The following is a 14161-nucleotide window of genomic DNA, read 5'->3' on the forward strand; positions in this document are numbered from 1 at the left end:
CACCACCCCTGTGAGACAGACTGGAATCCTGCCTTCGCATGGATGAGGGAGATGACCCAGAAAGGTGACGTATCCAAGGTCACTCAGCTCACACATGGAGAAAGTGGGTGTTCCCAAGCTTCACAATGGATGCTGGCGCAGGTAATGAAGGCCACTGTCGTTGAGAAGGTGGCACACACAACCCCCAGGAAAATACCTACTCTTGCACTATTTAGCAAGTGGTTTATACGCCAGGTGCCATGCTTCACAGGATTGGAGTCTTAACGGGAAACTCAAAGGGGCTGAGATACAAGATATCAGGGGGTGACCCACTTTAGGCAGGGTGGGCAGAAAAAGATCTTGAGTATTTGATATTTAAGCAGACATGTAAACGAGGAAAAGGAACTAGTCATGAATACAGTGAGGGGAAGTCTACCCATTGTGGAATATCTTAAATACTCGATAACAAATTGTTTAAAGGGAGAGAACAAAGAAAGAATTTGGAATGCTCAAGAAGCTGAAAGACCAGAGAGGGTGGAACGGGGTGGGGGTATGAGAGGAGGTGGCTAGGCCAGGCTGGGGTGGGGGTGGCAGGGGACATCTGGAGCTCTGCTCTGACTCTGAGGACAGTCACTGATGGGTTGTCAGCAGGGCAGTGGTGAGTGAGTGGAGGCAGAAGTCCGGGGAGGCCCGGAGGAGGCAGAGGCAGTGCAGGGCTAAGAAGAGGCTGCACTAGAGTCCCTTCAAGGGCCCTCCTAACCAGCCCCAACTCCAAACTGCTTTTCCTCAGTTGAAGCCAGGAGCCGTTTATTCAGCCTATTCTCTCGGGAGCTACTCAAGAGAGCCAGGTGAGGACAGGGAGCCAGCTCTCAGATGCTTCCCCTCCCACTGAAACTTCCCAGGTCTTTGCTTGGCTTCCCTCATTCCACTGTAAATTACCTCGGTTCAAAACATTTCCCAAGGGACGTCCCTGGCAGTCCAGTGGTTAAGACTCCATGCTTCCAATGCAGGGGGGCACGGGTTTGATCCCTGGTCTGGGAACTAAGATCCCCCACATGCCGTGTGGTGCGGCCAAAAAAAACAAAAACAAAAAAAACATTTCCCAACTCGGCCAACTTTAAACAACAGCATAAACACTGGAGGAAGTCAGAATTAACAACATGTCAGGTATCCTGACCTTCTTTTTTAATGCTGTGAACACAATAAATCAAGGCACCAAGAATCACGGCTTTCAAAGTGAAACCTGGAGGAAAAACAGACAAATCTGAGAACTGAGAACACCCACATGATGTCAGGCAGAAAGCCTCTGAAACTGCTCATCCCAGTGGTGGCCCGCGGAAGGGCTCCCTAGAGTGCCCAGGCCTTAACCCCGGGAACACGCCAACAGTAGATGCAGAAGGGCCTTTCCAGATGTAATTAAGGCTATAGATGTGAAAGTAGGGACATCATCCTGGATTATCCAGGTGGGCTCAATCTAATCTGAGCCTTTAGTAGAGAATTATTTTCTCTGGTTGAAGGCAGAGAAATGGGGCAGAAGAGCCCATCCTTGCTGGAGGGGGCCACATAGAAAGTGTGACAGAGAATGGAGGCAGCCCCTGGGAACAAAGACTGACCTCGGAAAGGTTAACAGCCAGTTAGGAACGATTTCGCCTCAGTCTTCCATCTCCATGGAACTGAATTTAGCCAACAACCTGAATGAGCTTGAAAGCAAATTCTACCCCAGAGCCTCCAGGAAGAAATGCACCTGCCAATATCTTGATTTCGGCCCTGTAAGACCCTGAGGAGAAGATTCAGCTGAGCCCACTTAGACCTCTGATCTACAGAAACTGTCAGATAATACACCTGTGTTGTTTTCAAGCAACACAGTTTGTTGGCAGCAACAGAAGAGTAATACCCAAGCAGTAATCTGGCAAAAAAAAAAAAGAACCCAGTTTCTCTAGAAGCAGAAGGAGGCTGAATCAAGAAGTACTCAGTCGGTCCCCTTCAATGGCCCCCCCAGCCCTCTGACACTCCCCCACCTGCCCCGTTTCCTTTGGTGGCAACTCATTCTTCCCGTCCTTAAATTTTGGGCTCCCTCAAAGAGGACTCTCTGCCCTGGGGGCCTTTCTTACAAGAGCCCTTAAGTGGGTCAATCCTCAAGATTTCATCGATTGGTAACTCCAACATTCACTGATTCTGCAATATCGGCACAGTTGTCCCCAGACGATTCCACCACAGGGCCCGGAGCCTACCTAGCTCTCCAGTCCCCACTGCCTGAACTGGACTGAGAGCTTCCCTGCCTTCCGCCCCACTTCCTTCCTTGCACACTGCTGCACCCCACCCCCTCCATCCAGTTAGTCATCAAGGACCATCTGCGCTCGCTCTCTGCTTTCTCTGGAATCGTCTTCTTCTTTCAGTTTCAACCACTGCCTAATGCAGGCCTTTAGAATCTCTTGCCTGACTAGGTCATTCCACAACCATTTTATGGAGCGATGTGACACACAGTGCTCTAGCAGGGGGAATACAGGCATGAAAAACGACAGGTCCCCAGACCCCAAAATCTCAAAACTCTCATAATGGGCCTCACTGGCCTCTCTCCTCTGTTCTTGATCCATCTCCGGGGACTAAGGGGATCTTCCCAACTCTGGCATCTCACCACCTCAAAGCAGGCCCCATGCCAAATAGAGGCTCATCTCCCCAGCACAGCACTCCCACCGCTAACGGGTCAGCCCCCGCTGGCTCTCCTTGCACGATCATCTCCTCAAACCCCAGAACTCAGCCTAGCACGAGGTCCTCCACGCGGTGGGCACTCACGCTCCCCACTCCTCAGCTTGCAGTGATGGCCCTTCACACTCCTACTTATCATTCTGGGGCTCAGTTTATTCGCCACCTACTCCTCAAAACTGTTTCTGGCCTGCTCAAGCAGACTGTCAATTCCAGTAGGAGAAAGCCTGCCCTGTAACTGCGCCTTGGCTGCGGCGCGTCCCCCAAGGTCAGGGGCTGATCCTCGCCAGCACAGCCCGCCGGTCCGGCAAGCCCGGTAGAAGACATTAAACCAACAAGCAGCCGGTGCGGAGGAGCGGAAGCTCCGCGCGCGAAGCCCCAGGCGCCCGGCAGCCCCTGCATCGATGGTCTCAGCAGCTGAGACTGAAGAGGAGGCACCAACCCCAGCTCTTCACTCCCACTCCCGACCGAAGGTCGCTTCCTGACAGCCTCTTCCTGCCACCCTCCGGCGAAGTCCACGAGGGGGAGGGGGTCACCCGTAGATTCTCGCCCCCACCTCCCCTTCCGCCCACCCCCTCCGCCCTCGCCCCGAGGCGCTTTCTCCGAGGAGGAATCGCAAAGCGCCCACACCTGCAGAAGCCGCCACTGGCGGCCCCGGCCTCCTCCGTCCGCAGTGGGGCGCAGAGCTAGGGAAAGGTTGCCTCCCAAGCACACAAATGACGAATGAGAAAGCTCAGGACGATGACTCAGAAGCCGGGGCTCGCCGGCTGGCAGAGTTCGGCCCAGGAACGCTAACCCGCGACCGCGGCGGCCGAGACCGAAGGGAAAAGAGGGGAAGGCCGCGCCCAGGTACCCCGCGATCCGGCGCCCGGAACCCCCCGGTCCGGCCGCGCCTCCCCCTCCGCGAGGAGGGCTGAGAGGAAAGATGAGGAGGGGAAGGCCGGGGGTCGCGCCGCCACCCCGGCCCCTACTCACATTTGGCTGACCAGCTTCTGCCGGAAGGCGGCGCTCCGCCAGTCGGTCTCCTGCCCCGAAACGTCCATGCCGGTGCCCCGCTCCTACCGCCCGCGGCCCGCTCGGAAGCCGCCGCCTCAACCGCAGCGCCAGGCCCAAACCCGGAAGCCGTCCGCTGCGTCCCGGCCGCGCCGGAAGCGGAGCGGGGATTGTGGGAACTGAGGCGCGAGCGGGGGCCTGTGGGAAATGGAGTCCGCGGGCACCAGGGAGCCCCACCCCCGCCGCGCTCCCAGCCGCCCGAGACTGACGGCAGCTGCACCTCGTCGAGTGCCTAGCCTGCGGCCCTACTGTGGGCTGGCCCTGCAAGTCCAGGGGATCCGCACCCCTCGGGGAGGCCGCGCGCGGCCGCCCGCTACCTGAGCGGATGCCGTGGAGAGATTGTTTATCAGAGATTTATCAGCCACCTGCTGTGCCCCTACTGTGCCCGCACGATCCGGCCCTACTTCCCGGAGGCTGCCTTCCAACGCCGCATCCCAAGAGGGACCAGACGATGCTTCTCTCCATTAGACTTTTGGAATCTCATATCCCACCAATGGCTATATTTTGTAGGGGTTGGAGATGTGAGGAACCCAAACCACACTGTTAAATTTTTAGACACAGGCTTTCCTGTTTGGCCCAACAGGAGAACACCTTCCAGATGCTCGCCGACAGTGCACCAACTTGCTGAGTGGAGGAGGCAGGGGAGTTGGAGGCAGGCGGGAATGGACAGGGGGTGAAGCCTGAGGATACTTTTAGGAGGATAAAAATTCTGCCAGACTGAACCTATGGGGCCTTGTCTGTGGCCCTGAGGAGGGAAGGCAGGTGACAAAAATCCTAAGCCCAACTTAGGTCCACAAGTACTAAATAGACAATCACCAAGATGGGCCTCACAGAAAGTGAACTGGCACCTACTGATGCCTAATAAGTGCCTGGCCCAGGAGGGGCTGTGTCCACCCCGTGTCCCTGAGCCCCAGGCAGGAGTAGGGGGTGGGAGGGAGGGATTGGGAGAGGAGGGAGTGAGCAGGTTCCCCAAAGGGGCCCCTCTTGCCCTCAGGTTTCAGGTTTTGCATTGATAGGAGAGCTGTTCACAGCTTCAAACTTTTTTGCTCTCATTCTTTCTAAAATAATTTTTTAAAATTCTGTCCTGGGAATTCCCTGTCTGTCCAGTGGTTGGGACTACGTGCTTTCACTGCCAGGGCCCGGGTTTGATCCCTGGTCGGGGAACTAGGATCCCACAAGCCACGTGGCCACCAAAAAAAAAAAAATCTGTCCCTAGGGTGATCAACTTGTCCTGGTTTGCCCAGGACTCTCCTGGCTTTAGCTCTGAAAGTCCGTGTCTTGATGACTCCCAGGCTGACCAGAATGGTTCATCACCCTGTCTCTATCCCTCTTGCACATTTAATAAAACAGATCTAATGCACATACCATATAATTCACCCTTTTAAAATTCAGTGTTTTTTGCTATAGTCACATATTCATAAGATTCTGCAACCATCACCACTGTCATGAACATTTTTAAGTTGACCTATAAATGTTTCTCTGTGAATCACTGGAAAGGTATAACTGCGGTGTGTCCTATATTGTATTTGGACTTCAGAAGCGTTTTGTTATTTAAATCCTCAGCCCTGCAGATTCCATTTACCAATTTATGGAAAACTTTGGTCTTACAATTCCATTGGCAAAGCCAGCCCTCACTGTCAAATCCTTAGACCCTTGGGGCTTTTGGAAGAAGAAGATGGACATCACATCCAACTCAAGTGAGCTTGTTAACAGGGACCCCAGGACATCTCTCCCTATTCTGCACACTGGTTCTTTTTTTTTTTTTTTGGGAGTGCAGAGTCTTATCCACTGCGCCACCGGGGAAGTCCCTGCACTCTGGTTCTAGGAAGGTGGACAGAGCACGGCACATAGATTCGCAGACAGACTGACAGAGGCCCTGTTAGGATGTGATTTCTTTTACGTTATGATTCCTACTCATCGTGTATGAAACCTATAGGATTTAAGGTATGTTAAGCTAAGTTTAGTAGTTCAAAATGGAGTCACAGTGGCCAATGTGAATTTCCATATTAGTTGTTTTGAAACATCACTAAAGAACTGGGAGTGTCTGTGATAAACTGAGAGTGTTACTTTAGATAAGAAAGCTGTTGGGCAACGTATGTCACTGGAACAGAAGGAGCAACTGATAAAGGCGAGATCCCCTCCCCTGGGCATAACCGTTGCTCCTTAAAAAGAGACCACCAAGCTGAGTAACTCAGAGTGTTCCAGATGGAGGCTGCCAGAGAGCTACTTCCCACTCTGCTTATCCAGAGACCCATTGCTGGACTGGAGACCCTGCTTGTGCAGAGACACCTCCTTCCTGACTTCTCCTCAGAGTGGTTTGTGACCCTCTTTTCCCTACTTCAACTAACCTGTGTCGTGTGCTAATTGTGTGCAATAAGCTGAGTGATTCATGAATTAAATATTGGCTATGGATATTGTATGTCTCCAATCCAGTGATTCTTTCCTGTCCTTACTGTTGGGCCCTGAGACAAACAGGTCCAGAATGTTGTCAAGAATTTGTCATCAGGATAAACTTAAGTGCTACACCCTTTGGTGTTTGCTCCAGTCTTCTATTTCTACTTATCCCTTCCTCTGAGGCCCAGAGGTGGTGATACCTTGGTTAGAGTTTGGATGGTGACGAGGAAAAGAGAGGTAGAGACAGCTACAGACCTCTTGGCCTTGGGGAGAGAGGGAGGCCACAGGAAAGTCGATCCTGAAATGGACCTGCATGGTTTAGACCCTGGGGAGGAAATGATGGAGGAAGCTGAAGCTGGCCAGAGGCGTGACTGTATCCCACACCACTTGGGGCGGGCCCCTGGCTGGGCTAAATCTCTGTTCTGCTGGTTCCTGAGGCTACTTTGCCATAGCTGGACCCTGTCACTGGCCACACATTTGGTGGACACCATCCTGGGCCCTGCAGGAGGCAGGAGCTGGAAGCTTCACAGGTGGAGGAATATTCCCCCTAGAGAGCATTGCACACCCTCTCAGAGGCTCTGGCTCTCTCCTTCCAGCCTCACATAGGGACCCCTCTGATATCCCTCCTCACTTTGGTGCTCAGTCCCTGGAAGGTGCTGACCTGCCCCTCCTGAAACCACACACCTCAGATGGGATTTGAACCCAGCCAAAACTCAGATTGGGACTCAAACCCACTGTCTTTTAATTGAAATCGCACACCTGGTCTCAGGATTTAACAAAGCTCAGGTTCTTTATATCTCAGCGCAGAAGGAATTCAGCTAGAGGCAAAGTGATAGGTGAGAAGCGGATTTATTTAGAGAGATACACATTCCATAGGCAGAACGTCGTCCATCTCAAAAGGTGAGGGCAGCCCCCAAATATGCGGTGGTTAGCTTTTATGGGCTGGGTAATTTCATAGGCTAATGAGTAGGAGGATTATTCCAACTATCTTGAAGAAGGGGCGGAGGTTTCCAGGAAGTTGGCTTTTTATGGTCAGCCTCGGAACTGTCATGGCGCCTGTGGGTGTGTCATTTAGATGCTAATGTATTACAATGAGCGTATAATGAGGCTCAAGGTCCACTGGAAGTCAAATCTTCCACCATCTTAGACCTCGTCGCTTCTAACAAGTTTTTGTCCTGTCCTCAACGGCTATGTCATTTTTTTTTTAAAGGTTGTGCCCTGCCCGCTTCCCTCCTGTTTCACTTCCATCCCAGCACCTGCTAGATGTAACCCCTCTTCTGTGTTTGGCCTGGAGCCTGCAATCATTTATGAGTGTGGTGTTGGGGGGCAGTTATTGCTTCTAAAAGTAGCACACAGTAGAAACTTTAGAAAGGACCAAACATTATAAATCCCATCACTGAGGCCGCCAATGTTCATATTTAGGTAAATTTCCCCTCTCCCCCACCGTTAGTTTAAAAAATAAAACAAGTCATGAGTTGGATGCCATCTGGATCCTGTATTTAAACTTACATCATAGCAGAAGCATTGTCTCAAGTATTAACAACTCTTTATTAACCAGAATTTTAATTATAATTTAGAGTATAGAACTACATCATGGGCAAATCTATATACAGACAACTGTAATGGGTGTAAAATAAACACAATTTTAACAGCAAGATCATATGCCAAGGGCTTCCCTGGTGGCACAGTTGTTAAGAATCCGCCTGTCAATGCAGGGGACACGGGTTCGAACCCTGGTCCAGGAAGATCCCACATGCCATGGAGCAACTAAGCCTGTGCGCCACAGCTACTGAGCCTGCGCTCTAGAGCCCGCGAGCCACAACTGCTGAAGCCCGGGCGCCTGGAGCCTGAGGAGAAGCCCGTGCACCGCAACAAAGAGTAGCCCCCGCTCACCGCAACTAGAGAAAGCCCACGCGCAGCAACGAAGACCCAAAGCAGCCAAAAATAAACAAATAAAATAAATAAATTAAAAAGAAGAAAAAAGATCATATGCCAATCTGAAATAGGAGGGAAGGGGGCAGGGCACAACCTTTAAAAGAATGACATAGCCATTGAGGACAGGACAAAAACTGGTTAGAACCGACGAGGCCCAAGACAGTGGAAGATTTGACTTCCAGTGGACCTTGAGCCTCATTATACTCTCATTGTAATACATTAGCATCTAAATGACACACCCACAGGCACCTTGACAGTTCTGAGGAGGACCATCAAAGGCCACAAAGTGGGCTATGGCCCACTTCCTGGAAATCTCCGTCCCTTCTTCAAGATAGTTGGTATAATCCTCCCACTCCTTAGTCTATGAAATTACCCAGCCCATAAAAACTAACCACCCGGGGGGCTTCCCTGGTGGCACAGTGGTTGAGAATCCACCTGCCAATGCAGGGGACACGGGTTCAAGCCCTGGTCCGGGAAGATCCCACATGCCGCAGAGCAACTAAGCCCATGCGCCACAACTACTGAGCCTGTGCTCTAGAGCCTGTGAGCCACAACTACTGAGCCCACGTGCCGCAACTACTGAAGCCCGCGCGCCTAGAGCGCGTGCGTGCTCCGCAATGAGAAGCCCGCACACTGCAACGAAGAGTAGCCCCCGCTCGCCGCAACTAGAGAAAGCTCATGTGCAGCAGCAAAGACCCAACACAGCCAAAAATCAAAAAATAAAATAAATTTATTTATTAAAAAATAAAACTAACCACCCCATATTTCAGGGCCTCTTCCCTTCTGAGATGGCCCACACTCTGTCTGTGGAGTGTGTATTCCTCTAAATAAATCCACTTCTTCCCTATCACTTTTTGTCTCTCACTGAATTCTTTCTGTGATAAGACATAAAGAACCTGAGCTTCCAAAACAAAGGTCGTGGCGGGGGGACTTCCCTGGTGGTCCAATGGTTAAGGCTCCATGCTTCCACTGCAGGGGGCAAGGGTTCGATCCCTGGGCCCTGGTGAGGGAACTAAGATCTCACAAGCTGCACTGCATGGCCAAAAGAAAAAAAGAGTCATTGCTACATCACAGCCCCTAGATTACCTGCTGCAGGTCATCCCACAGAACCGATGCAGCCCGGTTTATTTATGGACATATGTTGCAGGAGAAGGGGGTGTGAGAGGATGGTCATGTCCCAGGAATCGGGCGAGTCCCTGGGACTGGCTGCCAAGTGAGGGTCCTTGGCTTCGTGCAGGAAAGAATTCAGGAGTGAGCCACAGTAAAGTGAAAAGGAGTTTATTTAGAGAGGTATACATTCCATAGACAGAATGCGTCCCTCTCAGAAAGTGAGAGTGGCTCCGGGCTGTGGGAGTGGTTAGTTTTTAGGGCTGGGTAATTTCAAAGGCTAAGCAGGAGGATTATTTCAATTCTTTTGTGGAAGGGGCGGGGATTTCCAGGAATTAGACCACTGCCCACTTTTTGGCCTTTTATGGTCGGCCTGGGAACTGTCCTGGCCCTGGTGGCTGTGTCAGTTAGCTAATGTATTATATTGAGCATATAATGAGGCTCAAGTTTCACTGGAAGACACACTTTCCACCGTTTTGGACCTAGTTGGTTCTAACCAGTTTATATCCTCCATGGCTGTGTCATTCTTTTAAAGGTTGCGCCCTGCCCCCTTCCCTCCTGTCTCACATCCACTTTGGTTCTGCTTTTTCACAATTGAAAATATGCCACAGTGAACATCCTCCACTACACTGTCTCAGTTCCATCTGGGGTATTTCTCCAATGTAGATACCCAGAAGTGGCATTGTTGGCTTGCAGAGAGCCACTGTACATTTATTTAAATGTTAATAGCTACTACCAATTGTTCTAGGTATCAGTTATCTAGTGCTGCTGCATAAGAAATTACACCACAGCCAAGTAGCTTAAAACAACAATAATAAATATTCATTATCTTCCACCCTTTCTGTGGGGAATTCAGGAGAGGTTGAGCCAGGTGCTGGCTCAGCCTCTCTTGAGGTTCCAGGCAGATGTTGGACTCCTTCCAAGGACCACAGTCCTCTGACGGCCTGGCTGGGGTGGAGGATCTGCTCCCAAGGCAGCTTGATCCTAGCTGGCAAGGTGGTGCTGATTTTGACAGAGGTCTTGGGTCCATGCAGGCCTCTCCTCAGGGCTGCTTGAGTGTCTTCATGACATGGTGGCTCATGGCCCGCAGACAGAGCAAGACACAAGGTGCAATGCCTTTTATAGTCACACACATTTCCTTCTGTCTCATTCTGTCCCTTAGAACCCGTCACTAAGTCCAGCCCGCATTCAAGGGGAGGAAGGAAGATTGGGTTTTACCTTTTGGAGGGAGAAGAGTCAAAGATTTTGCAGGCATGTTTTTAAACCACTCTAAGCTCCAAATTGGCTGTTCCAACTTACATTTCCATCAGCAATGTATGTACTTTCCCACCCTCACCAACTGCTGCTTCATCTCCCCCTACTTTATATTTCGCCATGTTGATGTTGACAAAGACTCTCCTTGAGCAAACTTTAGTCAGCTTCTCTGAGCGCTCTTGACTAGGCCTCCGCTGTGGCACCTGTCCCGTTCTTGGCCTGCCTAGCCCAGCCTAGGCAAACCATTCTGCCCAATCAGTTCAAGGAGAATCCCCCCCACCCTTGAAGTCTGATCAAGTTCCTCATCCCCCACTCTGGATAACCCCATTGGGCCAGTGTAGTAAGAATCCCCCATCCTTGATGTCTCAAGTTAATAGTTTTTTTGGGGGGCCCCACCGCACAGCATGCGGGATCTTAGTTCCCCGACCATGGATTGAACCTGTACCCCCTGCAGTGGAAGCGCAGAGTCTTAACCACTGGACCGCCAGAGAAGTCCCTCATGTTAGTAATTTTACATCCAACGACCCCCTCAGTCTGCTCCTTTGCTTTACATCCCCAGCTTTCTTTGCTGTATCCAGAGTTGAGCCTGAGCTCTCCCCTACTGACAACCCCTGATTGCAATAGTCTTCCTGAGTAGTCTTTCTTACTGTTTTAACGAATGTCAGAATAATATTTTCTTTAACAGTGTAGGAAAATGTGGTGTAGCATTTGCATTTCCTGAGTATTAATGTGATTGAACTCTACTTCCTTTGTTTACACCCTCTGGGACTTCCTCTTTTATGAGTTTGCAGTAAAGATCCTTTACCATTTTTCTGGTTGGTTGACTTTCTTTTTTTTTTAATAAATTTTATTTATTTATTTATTTTTTGGCTGCGTTGGGTCTTTGTTGCTGTGTGCGGGCTTTCTCTAATTGGGGTGAGCGGGGGCTACTCTTTATTGTGGTGCGCGGGCTTCTCATTGTCGTGGCTTCTCTTGCTGCAGAGCACAGGCTCTAGGCGCATAGGCTTCAGTAGTTGTGGCACGTGGGCTCAGTAGTTGTGGCTTGCGGGCTCTAGAGCTCAGGGTCAGTAGTTGTGGCGCATGGGCTTAGTTGCTCCGCAGCATGTGGGATCGTCCCGGACCAGGGCTCGAACCTGTGTCCCCTGCATTGGCAGGCAGATTCTTAACCACTGCGCCACCAGGGAAACCTTTGGTTGACTTTCTAATTATTGATTTTTAAAAGTTCTTTATTAAAAAGAAATCCCTTATACATTTTGAATAATAACCTTTTGTAGGTTACGTTGCAAATACATTCATTGGTATATGTTGTCATTTGCATTTTTTTACTTTCACTGATACTGATGATTCTCTGAGGTATTAAGTTATGTATTTGTCCCTTTTTTTTTTTTTTTTTGGCAGTGCTGCACAGCATGTGGGATCTTAGTTCCCCAACCAGGAATTGAGCCCGTGACCCCCGAATTGGAAGTGTGGAATCTTAACCACTGGACCACCAGGGAAGTCCCTGTTTTTGTCCTCTTTTGAGTGTTAACTGTTCATGTTCATTTCCATTTAATTAATGGAATCTTAATGTCGTTTCTTATTGTTTTGTATGAAAAAAACCTTTTTTTTTTTGGCTGCGCCACGCAGCTTGTGGGATCTTAGTTCCCCAACCAGGGATTGAACCCTGGCCCTGGCAGTGAAAGCGCCAAGTCCTAACCACTGGACCGCCAGGGAGTTCCCTGTATGGATTTTTTATGTACTATTTGCCACTTGCTGCCAATTTCGCTGCCAGTTTCCTCAATTGTTTTTTGTTTGTTTAGGATGGCTGTGATCAAACTGTTGTGCAGGCAAATGCATTGGTCCTTTCCTTTAAGATGCTTTCCGTTGTGTTGAGACTTCAAATCTTCCATTATCTATACCAGCCCTTTTATTTTTTTTAAATAAATTTATTTATTTATTTATTTTAAACAACAGTGCTGCACTTTTTTTCAAAATTTATTTATTTATTTATTTTTGGCTGTGTTGGGTCTTTGTTGCTGCACCCGGGCTTTCTCTAGTTGCAGTGAGCGGGGGCTACTGTTTTTTTTTTTTAATTAAAAAAAAAAAATAAATTTATTTATTTTTTATTTATTTATTTTTGGCTGTGTTGGGTGTTCATTTCTGCGCCTGGGCTTTCTCTAGTTGCGGTGAGTGGGGGCTACTCTTCGTTGCGGTGCGTGGGCTTCTCACTGGGGTGGCTTCTCTTGTTGTGGAGCACGGGTTCTAGGCGTGCGGGCTTCAGTAGTTGTGGCTCACGGGCTCGAGAGCGCAGGCTCAGTTGTTGTGGCGCACGGGCTTAGTTGCTCTGTGGCATGTGGGATCTTCCTGGACCAGGGACTGAACCCATGTCCCCTGCATTGACAGGTGGATTCTTAACCACTGTGCCACCAGGGAAGTCCCTATATCAGCCCTTTAACCAGTCTCTCTGCTTCTGATTTCTCTCTACTCCAATTCCCTCAACTTGTATTTACTTAGCACCTACTGAGAGCCAGGCCAGCCCTGTTCTCGGTGCAGGAATACAGACATGAAGGAGCGGATAAAGCTCGTACCCTCAGGGAATGGAGGATTTGCTAGGAAGCAAACACATCCCTGGCAGGACACCCCACTTCTGAGGCCTCCCCCACCTTGCCACTCCTCTCCTTGTGAACGTTACTGTGGGGGAACCACAGACTTGATCCAGGTGGATTTTGAGATGACGGCCCCTCCAGCTTAGAGAATACTGGGGCATGTCCTCTCCCCTGAGTCCTGGCCAGTAGCCCCCCTTGCTCCTGACCTCCTCCCCTCACTCATCCTCATGCTCCCCATCCGTCAGCTCCTCTCTCCTACCCTGGAGGTGTCCTCCAGTCTCTCCCCTCACACTGTCGTCCCATCTGTCCTCTAAGAGGTTGGGCCTCTGAAGCCTGTCTTCCTGTCCTCACCTCCTTTCACACCTCAGTCACTGCAGGCTGGCTTCTGCCACCCCGAGGAAAGGCCTCCCCTACCCCTGGCCCCACTGGGCCTTTGAGATGACTCCTCCCCTGTCCCCCTTGGGTGCCCCAGAACACCATTGTGCTCTGCGCTCAGCCCACCCTCCTTTTCCCCACACCTGTTCTGACTCGGTGTATCACCTACAGAAGTGCATGACTTCCCCAGAAAGGCCCTCAGCTGGACATCTGCAGCCTCCTTACCGTCCTGGGGCGATGGTGGGTCTTGTCTTTCCCTAAACCTGCTCCTGCTCCAGGCTCCTTGTGACAAGGGTAGCCCCACTGTCCACCGCCATGTCTTGGGCTCACCCCTCCTCACCCATCACTCCCCGGTACTGGGGAACCTGCCTCCCTCCCCAAGTTTCCAGCTAGCACTGTCCTTTGACCTCACTCCCTGTCCACCTGAGGCCACAGCTTCCCTGATGCCCCCTCCAGTCCAGTCTCTGCAAAAGGTGCTGGCATCTGCTGCCCAGGCTGAAGGCTGAAGGCTGAAGGCTGCCTTCAGGGCCACATCCATCTCTAGAGGTCCGGGTCTGGTCTCTAACTTTCCCTTCAGGCTCAGAAACTCCTGGCAGCCTGCCAACCACTCACTTGGCTGCATCTGTCCTCCATGCCTCTGCTAACACTGTCCCCTTCCTGGAATGCTTTCCCGCTCCCCAAAAGTCCTCATGTGTTACACAGCTGGAGGGTTACCACCTCCGTAAAGCCCTCCTGGAAGCCCTCTCCCATTGGGAACCTCCGCTCCTCGGCTGGCC

At 50.8% G+C, this 14161-nt stretch overlaps 1 protein-coding gene across 2 annotated transcripts in view; it reads right to left on the reverse strand.

Annotated features, from left to right (window-relative positions):
- The window catches only part of MED15 (mediator complex subunit 15), a 62780-nt gene extending 58965 nt beyond the window's left edge, over window positions 1-3815 (reverse strand). For both annotated transcript variants that reach the window (XM_068563764.1, XM_068563762.1), the window contains exon 1: window positions 3658-3815. In XM_068563764.1, the coding sequence (XP_068419865.1) occupies window positions 3658-3725 (68 nt within the window). In that variant the 5' untranslated portion in view covers window positions 3726-3815. The remainder of the gene's footprint in view (window positions 1-3657) is intronic.
- Between the last annotated feature and the right edge of the window lie 10346 nt (window positions 3816-14161).

Source organism: Eschrichtius robustus, chromosome 14 (genome assembly GCF_028021215.1).
Source record: "Eschrichtius robustus isolate mEscRob2 chromosome 14, mEscRob2.pri, whole genome shotgun sequence".
Taxonomy (NCBI): Eukaryota; Metazoa; Chordata; class Mammalia; order Artiodactyla; family Eschrichtiidae; genus Eschrichtius; species Eschrichtius robustus.